This window comes from Barbatula barbatula, assembly GCF_947034865.1.
Source record: "Barbatula barbatula genome assembly, chromosome: 24".
Taxonomy (NCBI): domain Eukaryota; kingdom Metazoa; phylum Chordata; class Actinopteri; order Cypriniformes; family Nemacheilidae; genus Barbatula; species Barbatula barbatula.
Window position 1 is genome coordinate 450,432 of NC_136787.1, and position 25,084 is coordinate 475,515.

The 25,084-nt window shown below is 41.8% G+C and overlaps 1 protein-coding gene across 1 annotated transcript in view; it reads left to right on the forward strand.

The window, feature by feature from the left end:
* Positions 1-2,148: 2,148 nt before the first annotated feature.
* Positions 2,149-25,084, forward strand: part of slc12a2 (solute carrier family 12 member 2) — a 33,442-nt gene continuing 10,506 nt past the window's right edge. Inside the window, exons 1-10 of the mRNA XM_079448753.1 lie at positions 2,149-3,023; positions 20,610-20,729; positions 22,174-22,249; positions 22,333-22,428; positions 23,569-23,708; positions 23,788-23,898; positions 23,977-24,085; positions 24,346-24,470; positions 24,548-24,632; positions 24,908-25,080. Coding sequence (XP_079304879.1) covers positions 2,511-3,023; positions 20,610-20,729; positions 22,174-22,249; positions 22,333-22,428; positions 23,569-23,708; positions 23,788-23,898; positions 23,977-24,085; positions 24,346-24,470; positions 24,548-24,632; positions 24,908-25,080 — 1,548 coding nt within the window. The 5' untranslated portion in view covers positions 2,149-2,510. The remainder of the gene's footprint in view (positions 3,024-20,609; positions 20,730-22,173; positions 22,250-22,332; positions 22,429-23,568; positions 23,709-23,787; positions 23,899-23,976; positions 24,086-24,345; positions 24,471-24,547; positions 24,633-24,907; positions 25,081-25,084) is intronic.

The following is a 25,084-nucleotide window of genomic DNA, read 5'->3' on the forward strand; positions in this document are numbered from 1 at the left end:
AAGTTTTACTGATTCATTAAATCATTTGCATATCAATGTAAAGTTTGACGGTAGCCTCATAAATTCCACTCCACCGCTGGTCTGAGCTCACAGAGAACTTTAACACATGTGTGTGTGTGTGTGTGTGTGTGTGTGCGGGGGTGCATGTGTGTGTGTGTGTGTGTGTGCATGTGTGTGTGTCAGGGTTCAGTGTCTCTGTACACTGCTGAAATCAATGATCACATTCACACTGACAGAGTTTTTTCTGTATCTACAAGTAAAGTTGCACTAATAAGAAAATATGAAGAGACATTGTAGTCACTGAGATAACACTTAATGCTTGTTTCTGCATCATGAGATGATCTCATCATGTAGCAGTTTATAACTGTACCTTCAGATTTTTGGATCTAGTAACATTGTGACGGTGATGCTAAAGTGTTGTCAGATATAAGCCGTAACACCATCTGTCTGCATGCCTTGTGTTAGAAATTCCCTTTAAAAATAGGATGAAAAGAATTCTTATGTTATGACATGGTCTCTGGAGGTGAGGGTCAAATGAGAAGGAGAAGTGAACCGTGGTGTCAGGATGGAGAGAGAGACATGTGTATTCTTCGTACAGAAAAGAAAATGAAGTTTGAGTTTCTCTGGTTATTTGTGTAAAAAAGCTAAATGATATTATTTCTATGCAGCTGTGGACTCTGTGCCATTCATTCAAGTGAATGCAGTGTGTGCCGGAGTGACGTGAACACTATCTAGGGGTCGACAGAACACTACACATCTAAACAGCAGCAGACAGAAAGAAAGAAGAGTGAAAGCCTAAGGCCATTCACAACAACAACACAGACCAACAACAGCATCATTTCAATCAACTTTCATCTTCTCAAAACATCCCTTCAAAATCAACACATCTCTCATTGTATTACAGCTGGATGTGTCACAACTTCCTTCAGTTAAATAAAGACAAAACTGAAGTCATTGTATTTGATAAAAAGGATGAAACCAACAAGGTAAACACATACCTTGACCTAAGAGGTCTAAAGACACAAAGTAAGGTAAATAATCTTGGTGTCATTTTAGAGTCTGACCTTAGTATCAGCAGTCATGTCAAAGCAATAAGCAAATCAGCGCACTACCATCTCAGAAACAAAGCCAAGATTTAGTGACACTAGTTCACCAGCAGGGTGGATCCTCGTAATGGACTCCTTACATGTTTTCCCAAAAAGACCATCAGGTCATTGAGAACGCTGCTGCCAGGAACATCTGAGCACATCACTCCAATCCTCAGGTCCTCACACTGCTCACCAGTTACTTTTACAAGTGTCATTCATTGTCTATAAATCACTCAATGGTCAAGGACCGAAATACATTTCAGATATGCTTATTGAATATAAACCAAACAGACTTCTAAGATCATCAGGATCAAGTCAGGTAGAGATAACAAGGGTTCACTCAAAACAAGGCGAGTCAGCGTTGAGCCATTACTACCAGAAGACTTCAGATGTCCACCAACAGCAGCTACTTGTAGATCCAGATTAAAAACACACTTGTTCAGCTGAGCACTGCACTTCTATTTCTCATTTCTTTTTCTTTTCTTCTTATTCTTTTTATACATACACTCACATTTTGTATCAATGTTATTGTTTGTTAAAATCTAAAGTAGTATTAATCTTAAATCAACTTATTTCTCTTTGCCAATCATTTTATGTAAAGCGCTTTGAATTGCCCTTGTGTATGAAATGTGCTGTATAAATAAACTCGCCTTGCCTATAAGCAAACACATGAACATTTCATAAAAAAATGTTTGTCATGTCTGAGAAATGAAAACACATTTAACACAGAAGTGTGTGAACTGATAAGAGATCCAACACACCTGAATCATGTCATGGGGTGACCTGAACATGACAGACAGGTGTGTCAAAGAAGGACAAACACACAATAACATGAATTGTAATTCAAGACTCGTTTGAATATCGATTATTACTAACAGATTGGAGCCTGTCCGCTCGTTCAACAAAAATAACCCATAATTATACAAATGTTTTAGTTGTTATATTCTAATCACATTCGAGTTTTATCAGAAAAACAGTTTGATCATGATATAATATAGGGCTCGTGTGCCCGAGGCTCTCCTCCGGTTTCCACCCCACGAGAGATCTCGCGAGATTCTCTGCTGTCGCGAGGCCGCCCAGCATCGCTGTGCTGCTGCAGTGAGTGCGCTTATAAACGGCGAGACGCGCGCGGACGAGAGGAGGAGTTGCGGCAAGGTCGCGGCAGCATCACGCAAAAAAGAAACCACGCGGAGCTCGATTCACGGACACCGAAACACCCGAGTCCCGTGAGCCCGAACAGCCACAGGAGCGTCTCCACATCACACGCGCGATCTCGTGGGGTGTTGCGTTCCGGGTGCGCGCGGATTCCCCATTTGCATCCGCATGTGCGCGTCGCGGGTTAAGAGGGACACGAGCGGCGCGTTATTTCACGATCTGCTTGTGAGCGTTCATCTGTTTTGTGAAGGTATTTGACTTCTGGTCATGTCGGCGTCTCCTCCATCTACTACCCGGAGCGACCAGCTCCAGCTCCCGCTGCCCGAACCGGACGCGCTGAAACCTGGCGGTCCGACGCCGAGCCAGAGTCGCTTTCAGGTGGATCTGGTGTCCGAGTCCGCAGGTGACGGGCACACTACCCCAGACTCATCCCCGCCCGATTACACGCCCGAGCCGCCGCGGGAGTCCGCGCCCGGAGGAGAGGAAGCCAAAGGCCGGTTTCGGGTGGTAAACTTCGCGGCCTCGAGTCCGGACGCCGCGCCGTCGGAGAGCGCGCAGAACGGGGACACGGTGATGAGTGAGGGCAGCCTGCATTCATCCACCGGCGGCCAGCAGCACCATCACTACGACACCCACACCAACACGTACTACCTCCGTACCTTCGGCCACAACACCATCGACGCAGTGCCCAACATCGACTTCTACCGGCAAACCGCCGCGCCGCTGGGCGAGAAACTCATCAGACCCACCCTGTCCGAACTACACGACGAGCTGGACAAGGTAACGTTACGAGCGCACAGCACTTGACTACTGTACTCGTGCTGCACACTAGTTTAGGAGGTGACTTGAGTGAACAACACACTGTGATAATCGTTTAGTATGTCAACTTTACTGACCACAGAAGTCTCGCTAAAGTACACTAGTAACGCTAGCTCACTTTTGTTGTTTTGGACGTCGATTGAATAGTATAACGTTATGTCTCTAGCGCACTATTAGTATCGTCACGCAAGCCCTGTGGTGCATAAAGCAGTGCTGAGAGACGTCACTGTACCCTGTTATTGGTGTAGTGATGGATAAAGATGTGATCTTCAGCTGGTAGTGACAGCATCACTAATTATCTGTGTACTGGAACGCGCTCCACGTGTCATTGGTGTTAAATCAGCATAATGATTATGGAACAGAATGTGAAACATGTCACAGTGGTGTGATAACATGCATGCTGCAGCTGTTATAAATGTGTGACGGGATGCAGATGATAACGGTGTGGTGTGATGTGAAGCTTGTGTTATGAGAGTGTGATGTGATGATGGTTTAAAGTGATGAGCTGCAGTGCAGATGTGATGGGGCGATCAGCACGGAGTCTGTGGTGTGCAGCATATTTTATGGCTATGTGATGCTGTTATGACAGCAGATGTGATGATGATGATGATGTGATGGTGTAATGATGTGATCGGACGGACAGCAGATGTGATGATGATAGGACAGACAGCAGATGTGATGATGATAGGACAGACAGCAGATGTGATGATGATAGGACAGACAGCAGATGTGATGATGATAGTGTGATGGTGTAATGATGTGACAGGACGGACAGCAGATGTGATGATGGTGTGATCGGACAGACAGCAGATGTGATGATGATGATGTGATAGGACGTACAGCAGATGTGATGATGATGGTTTAATGATGTGATTGGACGGATAGCAGATGTGATGATGATGGTGTAATGATGTGATAGGAGGGACAGCCGATGTGATGATGATGATGATGATGATGATGGTGTGATGATGTAATGATGTGACAGGACCGACAGCAGATGTGATGATAATGGTGTAATGATGTGACAGGACGGACAGCAGATGTGATGATGATGGTGTAATGATGTGACAGGACCGACAGCAGATGTGATGATGATGGTGTAATGATGTGATAGGAGGGACAGCAGATGTGATGATGATGATGGTGTAATGATGTGATAGGAGGGACAGCCGATGTGATGATGATGATGATGATGATGGTGTGATGATGTAATGATGTGACAGGACCGACAGCAGATGTGATGATGATGGTGTAATGATGTGACAGGACGGACAGCAGATGTGATGATGATGATGATGATGATGATGGTGTGATCGGACAGGCAGCAGATGTGATGATGATGATGTGATAGGACGTACACCAGATGTGATGATGATGGTTTAATGATGTGATTGGACGGACAGCAGATGTGATGATGATGGTGTAATGATGTGATAGGAGGGACAGCAGATGTGATGATGATGGTGTAATGATGTGATAGGAGGGACAGCAGATGTGATGATGATGGTGTAATGATGTGATAGGAGGACCAGCAGATGTGATGATGATGATGTAATGGTGTGATAGGAGGGACAGCAGATGTGATGATGATGGTGTAATGATGTGATAGGAGGGACAGCAGATGTGATGATGATGATGTAATGATGTGATAGGAGGGACAGCAGATGTGATGATGATGATGGTGTAATGATGTGATAGGAGGGACAGCAGATGTGATGATGATGATGGTGTAATGATGTGATAGGAGGGACAGCAGATGTGATGATGATGATGGTGTAATGATGTGATAGGAGGGACAGCAGATGTGATGATGATGGTGTAATGATGTGACAGGACAGACGGCAGATGTGATGATGATGGTGTAATGATATGATTGGACGGACAGCCGATGTGATGATGATGGTGTGATGATGTGACAGGACAGACGGCAGATGTGATGATGATGGTGTAATGGTGTGATAGGAGGGACAGCAGATGTGATGATGATGATGGTTTAATGATGTGATTGGACGGACAGCAGATGTGATGATGATGGTGTAATGATGTGACAGGACAGACGGCAGATGTGATGATGATGGTGTAATGATATGATTGGACGGACAGCCGATGTGATGATGATGGTGTGATGATGTGACAGGACAGACGGCAGATGTGATGATGATGGTGTAATGGTGTGATAGGAGGGACAGCAGATGTGATGATGATGATGGTTTAATGATGTGATTGGACGGACAGCAGATGTGATGATGATGGTGTAATGATGTGACAGGACGGACAGCAGATGTGATGATGATGGTGTAATGATGTGATAGGAGGGACAGCAGATGTGATGATGATGGTGTAATGGTGTGATTGGACGGACAGCAGATGTGATGATGATGGTGTAATGATGTGATAGGAGGGACAGCAGATGTGATGATGATGGTGTGATGATGTGACAGGACAGACGGCAGATGTGATGATGATGGTGTAATGATATGATTGGACGGACAGCCGATGTGATGATGATGGTGTGATGATGTGACAGGACAGACAGCAGATGTGATGATGATGGTGTAATGGTGTGATAGGAGGGACAGCAGATGTGATGATGATGGTTTAATGATGTGATTGGACGGACAGCAGATGTGATGATGTAATGATGTGACAGGACAGACAGCAGATGTGATGATGATGATGGTGTGATGATGTGATAGGAGGGACAGCAGATGTGATGATGATGATGGTGTGATGATGTGATAGGAGGGACAGCAGATGTGATGATGATGATGGTGTGATGATGTGACAGGACAGACAGCAGATGTGATGATGATGATGGTGTGATGATGTGATAGGAGGGACAGCAGATGTGATGATGATGATGGTGTAATGATGTGATAGGAGGGACAGCAGATGTGATGATGATGATGGTGTGATGATGTGATAGGAGGGACAGCAGATGTGATGATGATGATGGTGTGATGATGTGATAGGAGGGACAGCAGATGTGATGATGATGATGGTGTGATGATGTGATAGGAGGGACAGCAGATGTGATGATGATGATGGTGTGATGATGTGATAGGAGGGACAGCAGATGTGATGATGATGATGGTGTAATGATGTGATAGGAGGGACAGCAGATGTGATGATGATGATGGTGTAATGATGTGATAGGAGGGACAGCAGATGTGATGATGATGGTGTAATGATGTGATAGAAGGGACAGCAGATGTGATGATGATGGTGTAATGATGTGATAGGAGGGACAGCCGATGTGATGATGATGATGGTGTAATGATGTGATAGGAGGGACAGCAGATGTGATGATGATGGTGTAATGATGTGATAGGAGGGACAGCCGATGTGATGGTGTGATGATGTGATGATGTGACAGAACAGACGGCAGATATGATGATGATGATGGTGTGATGATGTAATGATGTGACAGGACAGACAGCAGATGTGATGATGATGGTGTAATGATGTGATAGGAGGGACAGCAGATGTGATGATGATGGTTTAATGATGTGACAGAACAGACGGCAGATATGATGATGATGATGATGGTGTGATGATGTAATGATGTGACAGGACAGACAGCCGATGTGATGATGATGGTGTAATGATGTGATAGGAGGGACAGCAGATGTGATGATGATGGTTTAATGATGTGATTGGACGGACAGCAGATGTGATGATGATGGTGTGATGATGTGATAGGAGGGACAGCAGATGTGATGATGATGGTTTAATGATGTGATTGGACGGACAGCAGATGTGATGATGATGGTGTAATGATGTAATGATGTGACAGGACAGACGGCAGATGTGATGATGATGGTGTAATGATGTGATAGGAGGGACAGCAGATGTGATGATGATGGTTTAATGATGTGATTGGACGGACAGCAGATGTGATGATGATGGTGTAATGATGTAATGATGTGACAGGACAGACGGCAGATGTGATGATGATGGTGTAATGATGTGATAGGAGGGACAGCAGATGTGATGATGATGGTTTAATGATGTAATGATGTGACAGGACAGACAGCAGATGTGATGATGATGGTGTAATGATGTGATAGGAGGGACAGCAGATGTGATGATGATGGTTTAATGATGTGATTGGACGGACAGCAGATGTGATGATGATGGTGTAATGATGTAATGATGTGACAGGACAGACGGCAGATGTGATGATGATGGTGTGATGGTGTAATGATGTGATAGGACAGACGGCGGATGTGATGTCAGTTGATGTGAGGACAGTGGTTATGAGAATGGTGATGTGACACTCTCTCGACTGTATCATTGTACATGATGCGGGTCAGTGTTGTGAAAACATGGAAGTGTTGAGTTGTTTTGTTAGAGACAGACGTCAGTGTAAACACACAGCAGCTTTTGTCATGATGTGAGCTGCACTGGGATCAGTTTTAGCCAGAGGCGTGTTGGTTCAGGTCAGTGACGACACCACTCATAATGTCTTGGCACTTTATAGAGTTAAGTGCATTTGTAACAAACTTTGGTGCCAGCTTGAAGAAAAGCTTCTTTGTGACGCACTGAGGCTTTAAGAGTAATTTCCACTCATTTGAGCCGCACGCTCCAGCCAAAGCCAGTTTCATATAAACAGATGTTCTATTATGACGTTTGGACTCTGTCTTTTGTTATCTGATGAAATGAAGGTAGAATGAGCTACATAAACGCACACAGCGGAGGTTAAATGTCAATACTGTAGTCATTGTTTTCACTGAAATGACAAACAAGTGAATTACAAAAGACCTTCCGAGCTCACAATAGCTTCTTTGATTCAGTGTTTGTTTAAGCAGGTTAGATTTATAACACAACCCGTCCATCACACACATCACATGTCATCTCTCGGCTGATGTGATGCTTTATGAACTGAAGATGACATCAAGATGTGTTTGTTTATTTAATGATGTGTGTGTCCATCTATCTGAATGAATGTGTTTGTTCACTAATGAAATGATGAAATGAAAAGCCACATGTCTGCTGTTTTCTGCTGCACGATGTGTTCTGATGGAAGCATTTGCGTGTTGTTTGAGCGATGTGATCGGCTTGTGTTATGTAAGACTGGTTCTGTTGTGAATGTTGTCACGCCTGGGGAATCGAAGCTCTTTTTTTCCCTATTAAAGTTCCAGAGGGGAAGCTACTGTAATCCATGACTGAATGGAAAATCCGTTGGAATGAACTTGAAACAGATATTGATGTGTGAGACGGCCTGTGCTGCTCGTGTGTGTGTGTGTGTGTGTTATTTCATTACGGTTGATCTGTTGTGTTATATCATGTGTATGTCACTCATTGAGCGATTTCTGTTTGAAGAATGAATAATGTCATTGAGCCAGTGAGAAGATAAACCCAGACCGCTGATGATGAACACACACACGCACACATTTTACATACAGGATGAGGACATTTAAAGATGCCGTGATGGCATTTTTCAACCTTTAGTTGGTGTGTAATGTTGCTGTTAGAGCTTAAACAATACCTACAAACTGATCAAGCTCAAAGTTGAACAGAATTTGCTTTTCAAGGACTACAGAAAACGGCTGGAATGGGACTACAGCCCTCTACTTCCCGGGTACATGATGTCACTATTCCGAGTGCTTTTAGTAATCTCTGTCCAAAGGACCTTCCTTAGAGAAGAGGTGGAGTAGTGTTTGGTTATCAGAGATTGTAAACATTTAAACTTCTTTCAGTTTCATCACAGTCCTACAGCTGGTAATAAGAATTCAACTCCACACATTCAGATCACCAACGGTCAAATAACAGCTTCCATGACTTTAACATCGGCTGTCAAAGCTGTCTGTGTAACACACTGATATTGTGTGTGTGTCTCTAAAACACTTCTGTGAATGTCCTCTGAAGTCCTGCTTGCACGTGTCTCCTGGTCAATCTGTTTGTTTTATAATCCACCTCGGGTCCAATTTAAAAAGGCAAAACTAATATAATCAAAGCTTTGAAAAAAGCCAAAGAACGGCTCCTTTAAAACCTCCAATGGATCGACTCAAATGCAATCAATCAGGGTTTTTCCTGGGTCACTTACCATGTGCGGTTCATGTCCGGCATCTTTTATCGTTTTTTTATCGGCATTATAGTAATTTCATAGTCTAATATTTGAGCTCTTTAACTTAATTTAACTAAATGAATATTCAAAGACGTAATTTATGTTTTTATTTAGTCACAATTTCACATCAAGCTTATAATTATCATTTAATCCTTAAAAGAAGCACTAATATTATATCCTGTGTATAGGTTTTTAAAAATGTGTAATCTGCATTTAAACCTGCGTGAAGTGAAAATTCAAAAACAAAATATGTAAGAGAAAACGAGCCAAACGCAATGTATATTGACAGTCTGTAATATATGGTTTCTTGTTTGTTTTGATTTAGGGTTACGGTTGGGCTTGATAAGAATAACAAGCATATAGGTCTATTTTACTCTGGTGAAAACCGACAGCAGAGAAAACACACTACTCTTCTAACTCCCAAAAAACACTCAGATCTGTCTTTATAATGTTGATAATAAATAAAGAAAAAAGTGAACTGAAATCACATACTTCCACACTATATAGTAGGCGAAAGGACTGAAGTACTCCGCGACGGATCCTTGAGATGCTTTTATATTCCACGAGCCCACGGGACATAATACCATACAGCCCGCAAAACAGTCTCTGACGACTGTCATGTACAATGAAACATGTTGTTAATTATTGTAAAGCTAATGTTACATTTACATTGACTTTGCTTTGTTCTTAAATTGACCATGTTTTATATTGTGCATAGTTTTAATTCATAAAAATGAAATACGAAGCTTATTTTCAGCAGTTTATTTACGTTTGTGTTCATAAGTATATTTGCCCTTTACGATATTATATATTGCTTAAATGTTTAATTTAACTCATAGACATAACAGAATACATGATAATTAAAAAAAGTTAAAACATACTTAATAAACACAAACACATTGCTCCAATACAAAAATCTCTTCTGTTATCTACGTGAGACCTCAACCAATAGGCAGAATACAGACAAAAGAATCATTAGCAGCAGTTGCATTTTTCTGTTACAAAAAGAAGATCCATTGGGATAATCATTCTTCACAATGGAGAGTATGGAACGGAGAAAAATGCATCTCAAAATCACAAAGTTGCTGTATTTCTTTTAATTGTTTACTTTTATCAGAAGCGTATAGCCCTAAAAATGAAAATACATGTAAGTAAAAAGCTCTGAATGTGCTGTACTTGTATTGTTTACTTGTACAAAGCCCATGTTACGTTATGAGAGACGGGTTGCATTAACACTAAGTTGTTGCGCTTGTCATTACATCACATGGCTAATCTCTGGCCCACACTCCAGTACAGTAGGTGGCGGATATGCACCTCAAACGTATGTTGCCACCCGACATTGAAAGGAAAAGAAGAATTACGTCACGTAATTACGTCACGTGATCACGTCAATACGGCGTACGATGGCCAATCGCATTCTTACTACAGGCATTCAGGCAAAACTGTATGTAGCCATTTAGCCCCGTTAGGTACGTACTCACTGAAAGTAAGTACCTAGTCTTTGAGTATGAGATTTCGGATTCAGCCACACACTCATTAACACTTCCTTCACTACAGCTGTGTCCTTCGCCGAGGCATCTGGTTTAGTAGTCCTGGATCAAGCAGCCATCTTGGTTTGTAGTCGCCATGTGGCATCCACCGAGCTGGCACATGCCTTCCTTCTAGGGCTGTGCAATTGTAATCGTAATCGTCAATTTTGTCCTTCATCAATTACAAAAACAAAATAATAGAGGAAAACAATTATTGTGCCGCATTCTATTTAGCAAGGATCCTCTCTTTTCTTGTAGTATAAATCCACAGCGCATCCTTTACTTTACAGCGGTTCAGCTGTGCTATTAATTTGAATTGAACTGAGAAAATACATTAAAAACTACATTTATTTTTATGTTGTTTTAAAGGTTAATGATTAATCGTGTTAAATAATCAGGATCTCAATATTTGCCAAAATAATCCAACAGCCCTACTTCCTTCTATGACGGACCCTCCACACTGCTGATCACCAGCGCATATAAATATTGTCTTTTTGTTTGGTTCTTGTTTGGCTTTGCATCGCATTTGCAACAATAAATAAAATCAACTAAGGTAGCGTAACATAACTAGGTAATACAGCGCATTTAAAAAAGTGTATATTTGAAGTTCTCAGGAGGAAACACAGGCTTTAGGGATGGAAAAAGATACCAGTCTTTAGTGTGTGAACTTAAAATGTTTAAACTAGCTGCGATCTGACTGAACAAAGATTTAGGTGCAAAAGATTTTCTGTATATTATGAAGTCATTACAGATGAGTTGCTTTTGATTGATGTGTGCGGCTGAGGGACAGTTCAGAAACCAGCATGTTCTGCTTCATTTGACCGATCGGCATATGATATCAAACTTCCGCAGGAACGTTTAAAAGCTTACGATGCCGTCTGCATCTGCAGATATATGCCGATCGGTCTGCGCACCACAGAATGAAGTCGAACACACCGAGTGCACACGCTCTCCGTTCCTTCTTTCCTGCAGTCATCACAAGCACACCAGTCATGATCTGCAATTCTCATAATCACATTCTGATTAAATCAATCTGTGGCGGAGAAAAACATTGTTTGGCAAAACCCTGACATCACACAGGCTGGTCAGCAGCACGTTAACAACCGAGTTAATGGCTGGAATAAACTACTAGACTTTCAGTCTGGACTTGATTTGATCATTTATTGTTTTCTATGCAACGTGTATGATGTCTAGTTTTTCTTGTAGTGTATTACAGCCTTAAACAGATACTTCACCAAAAAAGGGACAATCTGTCGTCATTTCCTCACCTTTGAGTTTTTCAAATCTGTAAAAAAGTCTTTGTTCTGATGAACACAATATCTGGAAGAATGCTTATGACCAAACAGGTATTAGACCCCATTAAGTACCATAGTAGAAAAAATGACTTCATATATATTTTTTGTCCTGTTGAACAAGAATTTTGAAATTCTTCAATGTACTTTTGAATTCCAATGTATTTTTTCCTTTTATGGGAGTCAATGTGGTCCAAGAACTGCATTCGTCCAAATATCTTTCTCTGTGTTCAACTAAACAAAGAGATTTATAAAGATTTGGTACAACTGTCATTCAAGACAGAATAGTGATTTTTGTGTGAAGTTTCCCTTCAAGATGAAGAGTACGGCATGCTGAGCATCTCTGTTGTTTGGGGAAAATCAAAATCATGATTATTTTGGTAATAATTGAAATCCCCATTGTTTTATACGATTACTCATTGAATTTGGAAATCTGTTGCATTTATTGAACAAAACAGTGAATTCTCTTTCCTTAATATATTAATTGAAGGAGTTTGATCCACGTCCGCTGCTTCGAATCCAAAATGTTCCCAAACAACAGAACTGCTTGTTGAGCAAATGCTTTTGTGGCTGATCTTTGTCCCCATCTTCACGTGCGCTGATTGTTATATGCCACCAGAAACCACACACAAGTATAAGATGAGGGAGATTGGGCTTCAGGAAGGGCCAAAGTGCGCATGTGCGTCATTGAGTGCAGAACACGGGCCAAAATAACTTACAAAACAGAATGTTACTTAATAATTTGTTTTTTCTGGATTACATCGTTTTTGTGATGGTTGGGAGCTGAAATCAAAATTGTATTAATTGCACAGCTCTAGTCTGTAGTTTGTCCATGTGTCCTGTAACAGATTGTTATTTTGATCGTATTTATTCATTAGTTTGTCAAACCTGTTACTAAGACGTTTTTCAACCAGTTATTGTAACCAAATGTAATATTCTAATAACACTGTACACCGTGATGACGTGAGATGGCATGTGTGAATAACATGAAGAAAGTCAATGAAGGTTGTACCTGTATCCTGTGCCCTTGAGTCATATGGGTCAAGAGTAGTTTAATGTAGTCGGTGTTAAGTTCTTTTCATATTGAAAACATTAACGCTGGAAGCTGTGGAGATGTGCAGGTAGACACATGTGAACGCGTTTGCTCCTGCCGTCAAGCGTCTTTTGTGAATCAGATTCAGACGAGTGTAAACCTGTCGAGCTCTGAACATGTTTCTCATGCAGCGTCCTGAACCCTGAAGTGAGTCGCGCCCCCCCCTGGACTTTAATAAGCACTAAAATGATTCGTTTGGTTTATAATAGTTCTGGTGTGCATGTGTTTGCCTTCATGGAGTGTGATTGAGCCATTGTCATGATGATGATGATGATGATGATGATGATGATGATGTAACAGACGTTTGTTACTCTGTCCAGATGTCACCTCGACACCTCCTGTGTGACTGAACACCATAGTGACTGCCGTCCCCCGAGTACACATGCGCACACGCACAACACACCACACTAGTTGTGAAGTTTATTCAAACACAGGTTCATTTAAGTTTTCATTTACATCAGGCACGATAAATGTATTCTGAACACAGTCAGGGTTGCCAGATCTGTGTAATGAAAACAGCCGATGGCCATTTTAAAACTAGCCACAACAACATTATGATCAGCGTCATCTCTGGATGAACATATAAAGCCAAGGTTGGTTGAAGAGACTTGATTTCTCTATTTTCATGTTTGATTTCTCACTTGTTTAATGATGAAAGAATGATCAATGTGTGTCATGATGGATTACTTTTCATGAGAAATGGAAGTGAGCAGTTGTGAAATCTAACTCCGGGTGTTCCTCTGAATGAACTGTGAGAGATGTGCTGAATGGGAGCGGACACATGAGAAACAATGAGCCGTTTGTTGAATGAGATGAGCTCACTGTGGCACTTTTACAGCATCTTTAACTCCAGCCTGTGTGTGTGTGTGTGGGTCAGAGGTCAGAGGTCGCTCAGTAATATTTACAGTGTTTTAAGTTATTGTTGTATACTGGTATAATCCAGTAGATCACAAACTTTAACAAGTGTTACATCATGTGAAGTAGGGCTGGACGATACAGCTGATGTTTCTCTATCTAATGTTTCATATCATTTGATATGGATAATTATTGATTCATTTGAAAAGCCGTAATTAAGACCAGTAGACAATAGGGTTTGAATTTTACCATTGTTTTATTCCCATTTTCCTGTAGTACTGTGAAGTGTTTTGGTAATAAATAGACTTCTTATAGCCGAGAAAGCATCAGGTTTATTAGGTTACTGTCGCTTTAAGAGCCAATGCTAATGTTGATACACATCATCCAACACAGCGTTTGTGTGAACCCACAGCTATAGACCGCCATCGTTGTTTTATAACGTGTGATGCAAAAGATTTATTGTAACATTTAATGTGATTTCTGAGTGATGAATGATGCTTGTGATAAGTGCAGGAAAGACTCCCTCGGTCTCAGAACTGAAGGATGTGTGTTTGACTTCTTTCTGTGTTGCGCAGACCGAACGCTCTCACGGAACATTGATGTCATATTCCCATGGTTCTGTGCAGCTTTGAACGGTTTGAGACACAAGACGCTTCACGTCCTGATCACACTGAGGGGATTATTTCCCCCTTAACAGCCGGCTCTCTGTACGTTATCACTTGCGTATTAAATGTGACTTTCTGGCTTTATAAGTGTAGTTAAAACAGAAAAGCCCAGTGAAGTTCAGCCCCTGCTCAAGTTACACAAGTGTGAAAGAGCCTTTAGTATCCCATCACACCGTCCTGCCCGCGTCCTTATGAACAAAGGACTCATTGTGAAGAACATCAGCTCTGTGCTGAAGGTGAACTCTTCTGAGGGCTGTTTATCACATCCCAGACTGCACTGGGGGGTTAAGTTTGGAGGGTGTTTATGGGGTAGGGGGGGTCACTTCCTGTTTAGAGCAGTGAGACTCAGAGGAAATGTAGTGTGATTAAGAGAGTCATGAACTGTGTCCGCGCTCATTCCTTGAGCCTGTGGTGAATAACATTCACTGCTTCTGTTCACTACTGTCATGTCTCATCACCTTCACTTGAGGACGTTTTTCTTTGTTCTTATGAGAAGACTTCATATCTTTAGGGAGGTGTTGTGTACTGCGTCCTCAGATCGATCGAGATGTCATTGTTGCTTTAACACAAGGGGTCAGCTGTGGTCTAGTGGTCAGAGCGTTGGGTTTGTGATCAGAAGGTTTGAATCTCAGCAGGTCATGACTGAAGGGCCCTTGAGCAAGACATCTTACCCCTGATTGCTCTGCAGTAATGTGACACTGTATAAAACTACTTGTAAGTCGCTTTGGATAAAAGCGTCTGACAAATGAATGAATGTAAACGTAAACACAGAAAAGCTTGAAGCAGCGAGTGGAGGAAATGTCAGATGTCATTCTAGACAGCATTCTTTTCAGACTGGTTGAAAGTTTCCTGACAGCCTCGAGTGTTTAAAATCCCTGTGAGGATGCACAACTGTTGCACTGCTTGTTTGTCAACATACTTTTAACACAAACACATTTGCTTTTGCTTTACTGAACCAAACACACCTATTTATTCCTTAAAGGCTCGGCTCACATATTTCCTTTTTTTAAACCAAATCATGGAAGATCTGGTTAAGAAATAAAGATTCTAAAAGACTGAAAAAATAAGTAAATTGTGTTCACGATGCAGAACCGTTCTGTCATGTCTCTCGCCATAGTAGAAGAGATGGCGCACACAGACCTCGCAATAGTAGGAAACACGCTTGCGATCTCTACTGAGGTTTGACGTTTACACATGCACATTAGCAGGCCTCCATTACGTTTGGATAAAAGGCTTCTGATATATATAGTCACGTGTTGAACTAAAGAAGTGAAACTGACGCCATTGTTGCTGTTTATTGCTAAGAGCTAAAGCTCAAGGTATAGTGAGGCGCTCCAAGCGGGTGACCAATCACAGCAGATTGGGTCGGTTTACGATCCAGAAGGGAAAAAATCTGTGATGACAATGGTGAAGAATAAAGTTAAAATATGTTCACAAAGAGAGAAAACACCTGTTATAGATCTGAAATCCCTCAAATGTGACACCTTTAAAGGGAAACTCCAGCCAAAAAGTCAAATGCGCCTGACGCTTTCATTCCCAATCCCACCCACTCCTGTTTACATTTTTCCAAGTCCTGTGATTAATAGTGATTTTGTTTCCCATCCCGCAGGATTCTTGAAAACATGTCAGCCACTGTTATACAGCCAGAGACCGGCCATGGGCTGTGTGGTGATTGTATCAGACGATGAAAACGAGCATATTCATCATTTGACAGTAGATGGCTTGTTTGCACATTCAGTTTTTGAATATCATCGTCCATCAGCTCCGTGTCTGCAGTCTGAAGGTGCTGCAGTCATGTGATGTTTGCTGTCTCACGTTCACTGCATTACCTCATCAGACATGGGATGTTTTGACCCTTCTGAAGACAGAGAAAGACCCTCAGTCAACACCTTTCCTCACTTTCTGGATGGTTTGATGAACTGAAGTGATATTCCAGTTTCTAATGGGCCTGATTTAGTTCATTATTGTTTGTGTTTGGAAAGATGAATCATTTTGACAGACGTTGTTGTCAGTAAGTCGTTGTGGTCTAAATGTGCCACTGAAATGAATTGAGATTTGATTTATTTAACAGTGAACGTACAGAAGTATTGTCATGTTGTAACTTTGAGGTGTTTAATGTGTTTCAGACTGAATGTTCTGTTCTGTTTGGGTGTCTGTACTGATAGTGTCAGTGATGATGTTAATATCCGTTCTTACGCGCATGCACACGCACGGCTTACCTGATGAAACTCCGCCCGCTGAAGCCTTGAAGGCCTGATGAAATGGAGTTTCGCTCGTGTCACACACATGTATATGGAGACGCCAGCGTTGTGTTGTGTAGGGACACGCACGGGTGGAGGTGATGCTGGCCGAAGGATGAGGGTGTGGTCGTGTGGGGGGATCGTCTCTGATCATGTTCTTTCATGTACACGCAAGTTACAAGCGCTTGCGTCGTTGAGTTGAGACACTTCACTTTTTGGTTGCCCAACAGTTCTCTGCCTGAAACATAACAGATTAGACAAAAGATTAAAGGAAACCTCTCAAACATCTTCAATGAACTTCATCACCAACAACTTCTTTTCAGCAAAATAAACTTCAGTTTCCCCCTGTGGAGCATTCTGTTGAAAAGATTCTTGTTCTTTAAATCCAAATGAAGTGGTAAGGCTGTTTTTAAGTGTAACCTCTTATTTTACTTGCTTAGTAAACGGCAAGTCACCATGAACATAGATATTAAAGCGGACAGGATGTTCAAGAGGAAAAAAGTTTTAGAATTTTCAGACTTACACAAGCTTCTTATGTAATTGAATCCGTTTTATCTCGGCTAAAAAATATCCTATCCTAACAAAGCACACATCAATGGAAAGCTAATTTATTCAGCTTTAAGGTGGTGTGTACATATCTATTTCAAGTTGTTCAAACTGTTTTGTTGTCCAGGGTCACATATGGCTTAATTGGATGTCTAATATAAAAATGATCGTTTTGTCCTTGGGAATCTGAAGTAAAAGTTTTCAGTTTCATTGCAATTCCCTAAAGCAATATTTTAGTTATAAAGAATTCCTTGAGTGCTGGCACAGATCAAACACACTTAACTGTCTGTAATTCTCCATCATTAAGTTCTCATGTGAATCTCTTCTACGGGATCATGTGCCTTGGGAAGGTTTTTTTCACCATTATTCCCAGCAGTCAGTTTGTGAATGGAGTTCATGTTTGCTCTCATGAAGGCTGTTAAACTCTCATCATACAGAGAAAGTCAAGTGTGTCATTAATGGCAGTCAAGGACGACACCTACACTGTTGTGTGTATGATTCAGCTAGACATTACCAGTCTGTACGGCAGTGTGTCAGTGGACAAACAGTTGTAAATTATCACAGCTGAGCCTCTTATCTTTTCAGAGAAGCTGTGAAACACTGCAGACCCATGACTGTGCTGACACACGATTGTTAAATAATATCTGACAGTAAGAGGGTTGTTATTAGTGGACTGTGGTGGTGATTTTTTTTTTTTCTTTTTTCAAAACATGCCTCATTCCCACAGAAGAGGATTTGTGAATCGTTTGAAGATTCGTTTCAACAACCCTCAATAATAAACATGTGTTGTCAACCTGCACACACGAACACCACAAAGACCTGTAAGAGAAGTTTCTTCATGAGGTTTATTTATGTTTCCTAATGCAGAATACAATAATTTACTAGTTATTTTTAGCCTCTTTTAGTCTTTATTTTGGATAGTTTGCAGTGCAGAAGGGCAGACAATGTTGGGAAGAGAGAGAAGGAAACAGGAAATGACTTCAGCACACCACTGTCACCAACATCATTATTGAAGTGAACTGTCCTTAGAGACTTCTGTAAATAACAATCTCCCAGAATTCCTGTTTGCAGCGAGCGGTTGGCTCCATCATGGACACCTGTGATGAATAAATAAAGAAATAAATGCTGGATATGAGATAAAAATGTACACATGACTCATGCTAAACTAATGGCTTGGACCGACTGAAAATGCTTTCCTGCTTGTTTCGATTGCTTTAATAACACCCCCCATCCCGCAGGTCACATTGTGTTATTTAGGACAGCCGCTGTACTCTTGTGCACTACATATAAATTCCTTGTGTTCTTCAGCTTTATTCCTTTCACTAAATGTTCCTCATGAAGATGTCTGCAGTAATAAACGTGCATGAGAAAATCCTCTGTGCTTGTGTGCATTAAGAGAAATGTGGGCGGTGGAAGAAAACATTGACATTCTGGATTCAGACAGAAATAAAATCCCCCACTAACCCCTGTAAATGATGAAAACACGACATCCCCATGAGAAACCATTACTGTCTGAATACAGCTCATGAAATGTGTTGGAATGATGAAGTCTGATGCTTTGATTGTGTGTGTGTGTTTGTTGGCAGACGGACAGACATTGTTGTGTGTTGTTTGTTTCATGTTCTAATGGATGTTTGAAGAAGCTGAAGTGATGGCGGACGGACGCTCATTTACACGTTCATGTTGTGCAGAGTGAAGTTAAGAACGTCAATGAATCATGGGTAAAACCTATGTTGCCATGACTTATTGATCACATCATTTTGAAAAACATTCAGCCATGTTAAGCTGCCCACAATTCATGGAATGTCACGTGTGGATCTTTTCATGTGTTCATGTCTGCTTCACCGTTTTTCTGTGTCTGTCATTTACTTATTTATTTGCATTTTTATGTTATTTCGGCCAATTGACCACAGTGCGTTCTTAATATCTGCATCGGCCATCAAGAAGCCCATATCACTCAACCACTACTTTAATTTAGCAAGAACAGACTCCGTGTCCTTTATACCAAGAGTTCAGATCAACATCAGGAGGCAGTGTGTGTGCGTTCTGGCGTGTGTAATACTGTATGACCTGAAGCCATCACTCATCAATAAACGTCCATACATCAACACTGACTCATATGTTGAAGGACAGCGAAGAGGACGTGATCTTCTCTGAACTGGTGTAGACAGAACAGAAGCCCATCATCTGATCTTCATCCCCTCACAAACTCTTTCACGATTCATCACGCTGCCGTCGTTTGCTTTGTCCTCGTGCTACAGCCAAGCGGTGGTGGGGAGGGATGTAATAAACTTCAGTTTCATTTATAGAGAGGGCGGGAGGGCAGTAATGATGTCACAGCATTGTTTCTGCTTCCTGTGTTTGACCTTTCACAAACTCAAGGGCATCTGACCGCTGCTATTCCCCTGACACACACACACACACACACACGGTTTATTAAAGCAGTTTTCATTGCTTTCAGCAGGCATCTTTCATTCACTGAAACCTCTCATGTGACATTACTGACTGAAGTATTAATAAGATCCAAAATGAACCCTTCAGCAGACAAGCACCCGCGGGCGGGTCAGTCCACTCAGCCTTCATACAGACGGCCACAGGATGGAAATATTGAATGTGTGTTGAAAGATTGTGTGTGACCCCCACAAGCCAAATCAAATCCAGATGAACACTCTTCACTAGCAGAAAGTCAATGCTGGTTTACTGGTTTGTCTTTCATCTAATATTCTAATTGTGAAATGTTTTATAGACAACACTATTGTTAGGATTTCTAAATGTCTAAAACCCTCTGTTGAGCGACATCATTGAATGATGTTAATGCATTTTGTTGCTGTAGTGACCGTTAAAGCGTTCATACCAGATACGATATACTTTGAAAACTTTTGCATTGACAAACTTGAATTAAAAATCAAATTAAAGCATTTCTGTTCTCGGCGCTGAGCATCTTTGATGTGGATTCAGCGATGTAGCGTCGCTGCTCTTCAGAGTTTAATGTGTCTATGACGTTAGCAACTTTCCACTTGTCAGACAGCACATCATGTCCGGGTTCACCCAACAATCTTAAGGAACTTTATTTTTAGGCCTTGATTTTTAAAATCTGCATTAGTTAAAATAGGTCAAACTCAATATTTGAATAATCTGCAAAATAATGAATGATTAGTGGAATAATTGTTGTAATAATGGTAATGTTATTGGATGATCAAAAGAATCATTTGTTACAGTCCTAGTTTATTGATGTGGATGTTTGTGTGTGTTTGTAGGAGCCGTTTGAAGATGGCTTTGCTAATGGAGATGAGTTGACACCTGCTGAAGAAGCCGCGGCTAAAGAAGCGTCGGAGTCTAAAGGAGTGGTGAAGTTTGGCTGGGTTAAAGGAGTGCTGGTGAGTAACTCGTGCTAAACTCCTCTTCTTATCTTCACTGTAGTGGGTGGGAAATGTGTCATCAAACTAAATGAACGTTAAGATGTTTTCTGTCATTTCCAGAAGCCATTAAAGGAGATTTCAGATAATGCAGAGTTGTTCAGCCCAATACACTTGAAGTCAATATGATTCAGATTGATATAATGAAACTACTGCACAGGGATCAAATGAGTTGAGGAACACGACATGTATATCAAAGTGAAGAAGTGAGTTTATTTGGAACTGGACAGTCATCAGGAGACGGCTAGTGTTTAGTTGTGTCTGTGACATGATTTGGAGCGGCACTAACGTCTTAACACGTGATATCACACCTCATGAACACACCATATGACTGAAGGTGTCAGGAGGAGGCTGAGGAAGGGCGATGTTGGCCTCTGTTTCATGTCTCCTGTTCATTATTATGACAAAGACTTCCTCTGGTCTGACGTCACGCTGCGTCTCATGATGTTATTCAGACTGTCCTGCGTTTCATTTTCACCCAAACCACCACAGGAATTCAATCCGCATTTGAAAGCATTTCAGCCTGATGTGTTCTGAAGGAATAATCCTGTGAGCATAACTAAAGATATTTACCCCTAATGCTAATGCTAGTATAAAACCGTTAAAACCAACACTTATCTGTGAATAGACATCTATATTAGACACATTTATTTCATGTCATGGACATAAAGCCGTTTTGTGTCTTTTCAGTTTATTTTTTATTTTGTTAGTATTTTGAATATGTCATTTACTTGTGTGTTCATTTTATACACATTTTTTCTGGGAGTATTTTATGATACAGGCCATATAGGTTTCTCTGTCAGGGATAATGTTCAGAGAGCCGGTTGTTAAGCCCTTCAGTGTGATCGTGAAGCGGAGGGTCTTGTGTCTCACTGAAGGGCTTTATTTCATGATAACAGACGGCTGCTTGAACATTATTCCTCTTATCACACGACTACTGGACACATGACATCAAACTGGACATGAAATATTTGATCAACTCATATATACTTCTGTGAGGAAAAGACCTTTAGTTTCAGTGTTGAGGTCAGAAACGATGTTCAAACGTCACAAACACGTAAATTGGTTTAATCGTTTGTAAATATAATGTCATGTATGTTATTAAAAGACATATTTATAGTTATTTGTCAAAAAAAAACTGTATCCGGGTTACGGTGTGTTATTAGTTCTGAGAGGTTGTTATCTGGGAATAATGAACCTGCCAATGACTGACCAATCAGAATCAAGCGTTCCAGCCAGCCATGTAATAATTGTTTAAATAAAATCTCACGAGCAGTCTGGTAGTTTCAGGTTGTGTGTTGAAGCGGATCTTTCTGATGTGTTGTTCTGGGGTTCAGCTGATGTTGGACACACTCTTGTTCTTGAATGTGTTGATGTTGTTCTCAGCATCCTCTTGTGTGTGCAGGTGCGCTGCATGTTAAACATATGGGGCGTGATGCTGTTCATTCGCATGACGTGGATCGTGGGCCAGGCCGGAATCGGTAGGTTTATCTCGGCCGCGTGAGCTGCTGCACATCTTCACAAACACCAGCAGCATCGCGTCATCATGTTTTTCTCTTCACAGCGTATTCCTGCATCATCGTGCTGATGGCAACCGTTGTGACGTCCATCACAGGCTGCTCCACCTCGGCCATCGCCACCAACGGCTTCGTACGAGGAGGTAATTCTCCACCTCATGACAGGTGCATGCTGGGATTGATCCAGATCCATTGGGTACATTGCATAAAGCTGCTGCTGGATTGTGTTTCAGTAAATGAGATTTGTCCACCAGACAGACGTCTTCTGCGGTGTCACTGGAGGTTCATTCTAAAGGCTGCTGATATTTCCACAAGATGTGTTAATGAACTCTTCCTTTACTAACTGCACACTTTCATTTCCGTAGAGATGGTCCTCGCTGCAGAACGCAACATCCAGATCCAACTCCTCCCACTTTATATATGCAATTTAGAACCCTCGCCCTAAACCTTAATCCAAGAAAATATTATTAAAAATACCTGAATAAATCAAGCTTTATTCAGCATCCACCAATCGAGACGCAGTGGGAGGAGACTGAATTCAGTGGATCTGGTGTTCTGCAGCGAGGAGCAACTGTACTGTTAATAAGACGTGTTATAAAGCGATAATAAAGTCAAAGCAAATGCAAACACACTCTGAAGGGTTTGACCGTGAACAGAAGTGTGTGTGGCGTGACCATGAAGCGTGTGAGTGTTATTAAACACATGAAGATGAGAAGTTCTCCACACGTTCCTCTGAAATCTGACAGTCACCTCTCTCGCCTCCGTGAGAACATCTGAAACTGATAGTGGCTCTTCTCATCAGGACGTCATGATGGGGCTTCTGGGAAATGTTTTCTCATGAGCTCTTCAGGTGTTTGTTTCCATGAATGTGATCCTGAAGTTTTGTATGTTTAGTCTTGAGTTTTGTTTTAGACGAGTGACTGACAGCACTGACTGTGTTTCTCACACTCACTCATCAGCACAACGAGACATTCATGCACGTGTGTGTGTCTGTGAGATTAGCTTCAATATTTCCTGCCATGCATTACATCCACATCTTTCACAAACACGCTTCGTACATACAATACATCACTCTCAGTGATTTCTGCTATTCATAAAGACAGAAACGTGTTCATGTTGAGTTAGTGTAAAGGTTGATAGCAAAGAAACATTGGAAACAATCATTCAGCTAATCATAACGTACATTATTTGTATTTACCAGCACTAAAGGAACCTAGCATCTAATTCACAATGTGTGTGTGTGTATATTTGTTGAGGTTGTTGTTGATGTGCGTGTGTCTCAGGTGGGGCGTATTATCTGATCTCCAGGAGTTTGGGTCCGGAGTTCGGCGGCTCTATCGGTTTGATCTTTGCTTTTGCTAACGCTGTAGCTGTGGCCATGTATGTGGTGGGCTTTGCTGAAACTGTGGTCGAGCTGTTAATGGTGAGATTCATCTCTTTCTCACAACAGAAGCCACTTGTGATGCATGATGGGATGCTGATGATGTGTGTGTGTGTTGTAGGATGCTGGGATGCTGATGTTGGACAGGAATAATGACATCCGGATCGTCGGCACCATCACCGTCATTCTGCTGTTGGGTATTTCAGTGGCTGGGATGGAATGGGAGGCAAAGGCATGAGATCTCTCGTCAGCTCACTGTTCTGCGATCAGTTCTGATCTGTACATTCATGTGTGTGATCTTGTGTCTCAGGCTCAGATATTCCTCCTGGTCATTTTGGTGACGGCAATCTTCAACTACTTCATCGGCTCCTTCATCGCCGTGGAGTCCAAACAGAAATACGGCTTCTTCGGCTATGATGGTGAGAACTGGCAGCAGATCTGACTCACATCACTGTTAGGTTATGGCGACGTCACTTCTGAATGTTGTAGTACAGTTCAACACTAAAAAGAGGAACGTGTGTTACTGCGAGAACGTCTTTGGTGCCTTTCAGAGAACATTCACGCAACTCTAACACAGCAAAACAAAAACACACACAGAACACATTAGATGTTGTGTGTGAAGAAAGTTGTGTCTCTGTATATTCACATGAGGTTGATGAGGATGTTGCTGATCTTTCAGCTGGCATCATGGCAGAAAACTTTGGTCCGGACTTTCGAGGTGAAACCTTCTTCTCCGTCTTCTCCATCTTCTTCCCAGCGGCCACAGGAATTCTGGCCGGAGCAAACATCTCAGGAGATCTGGCAGTGAGTGCTGGGGATTCTTCTTCTTGTTTGATGATGTTGTGTTGGCAGTTGGTGTGTAAATGTTGATTTGTGCACAGGACCCTCAGATGGCCATCCCCAGAGGAACAATGCTGGCCATTCTGATCACAGGACTGGTGTATGTGGGTGTGGCCGTCTCCACAGGTAAACACACACGTTTGACACTGCATAGACTTCCATTGATTTGATATTCTATTAACGTCAGTGATCGGTTGATGTGAACACTGTCTTCTGTACCCGAGAGAGGTCTGCCGAGAGCTGTGTGTCTCATTTCTGTTCACCTTCAGCGCTCTTAAGAGCATTTGCAGTACGTTCATAAGACAGATGAAAGTGGGAGTCTGTAGTTCACCGTCCGACTGAGGACGTTTGGCCCTCACACAAACTGTGTGTTTGTCTTATATCTGTGTGTGTGTTTTTAGGTGCGAGTATCGTGAGGGACGCCACGGGTGAGGACAGTAACTTTACTCTGAGCGCAGCGGCTGTAAACTGCAGTGACGCCGCCTGTAGGTTAGGCTATGACTTCAGTCAGTGTACACCTCATTTTAAAGGAGCCCAATCTTCCTGCAAATACGGCCTTTACAATGACTTTCAGGTAC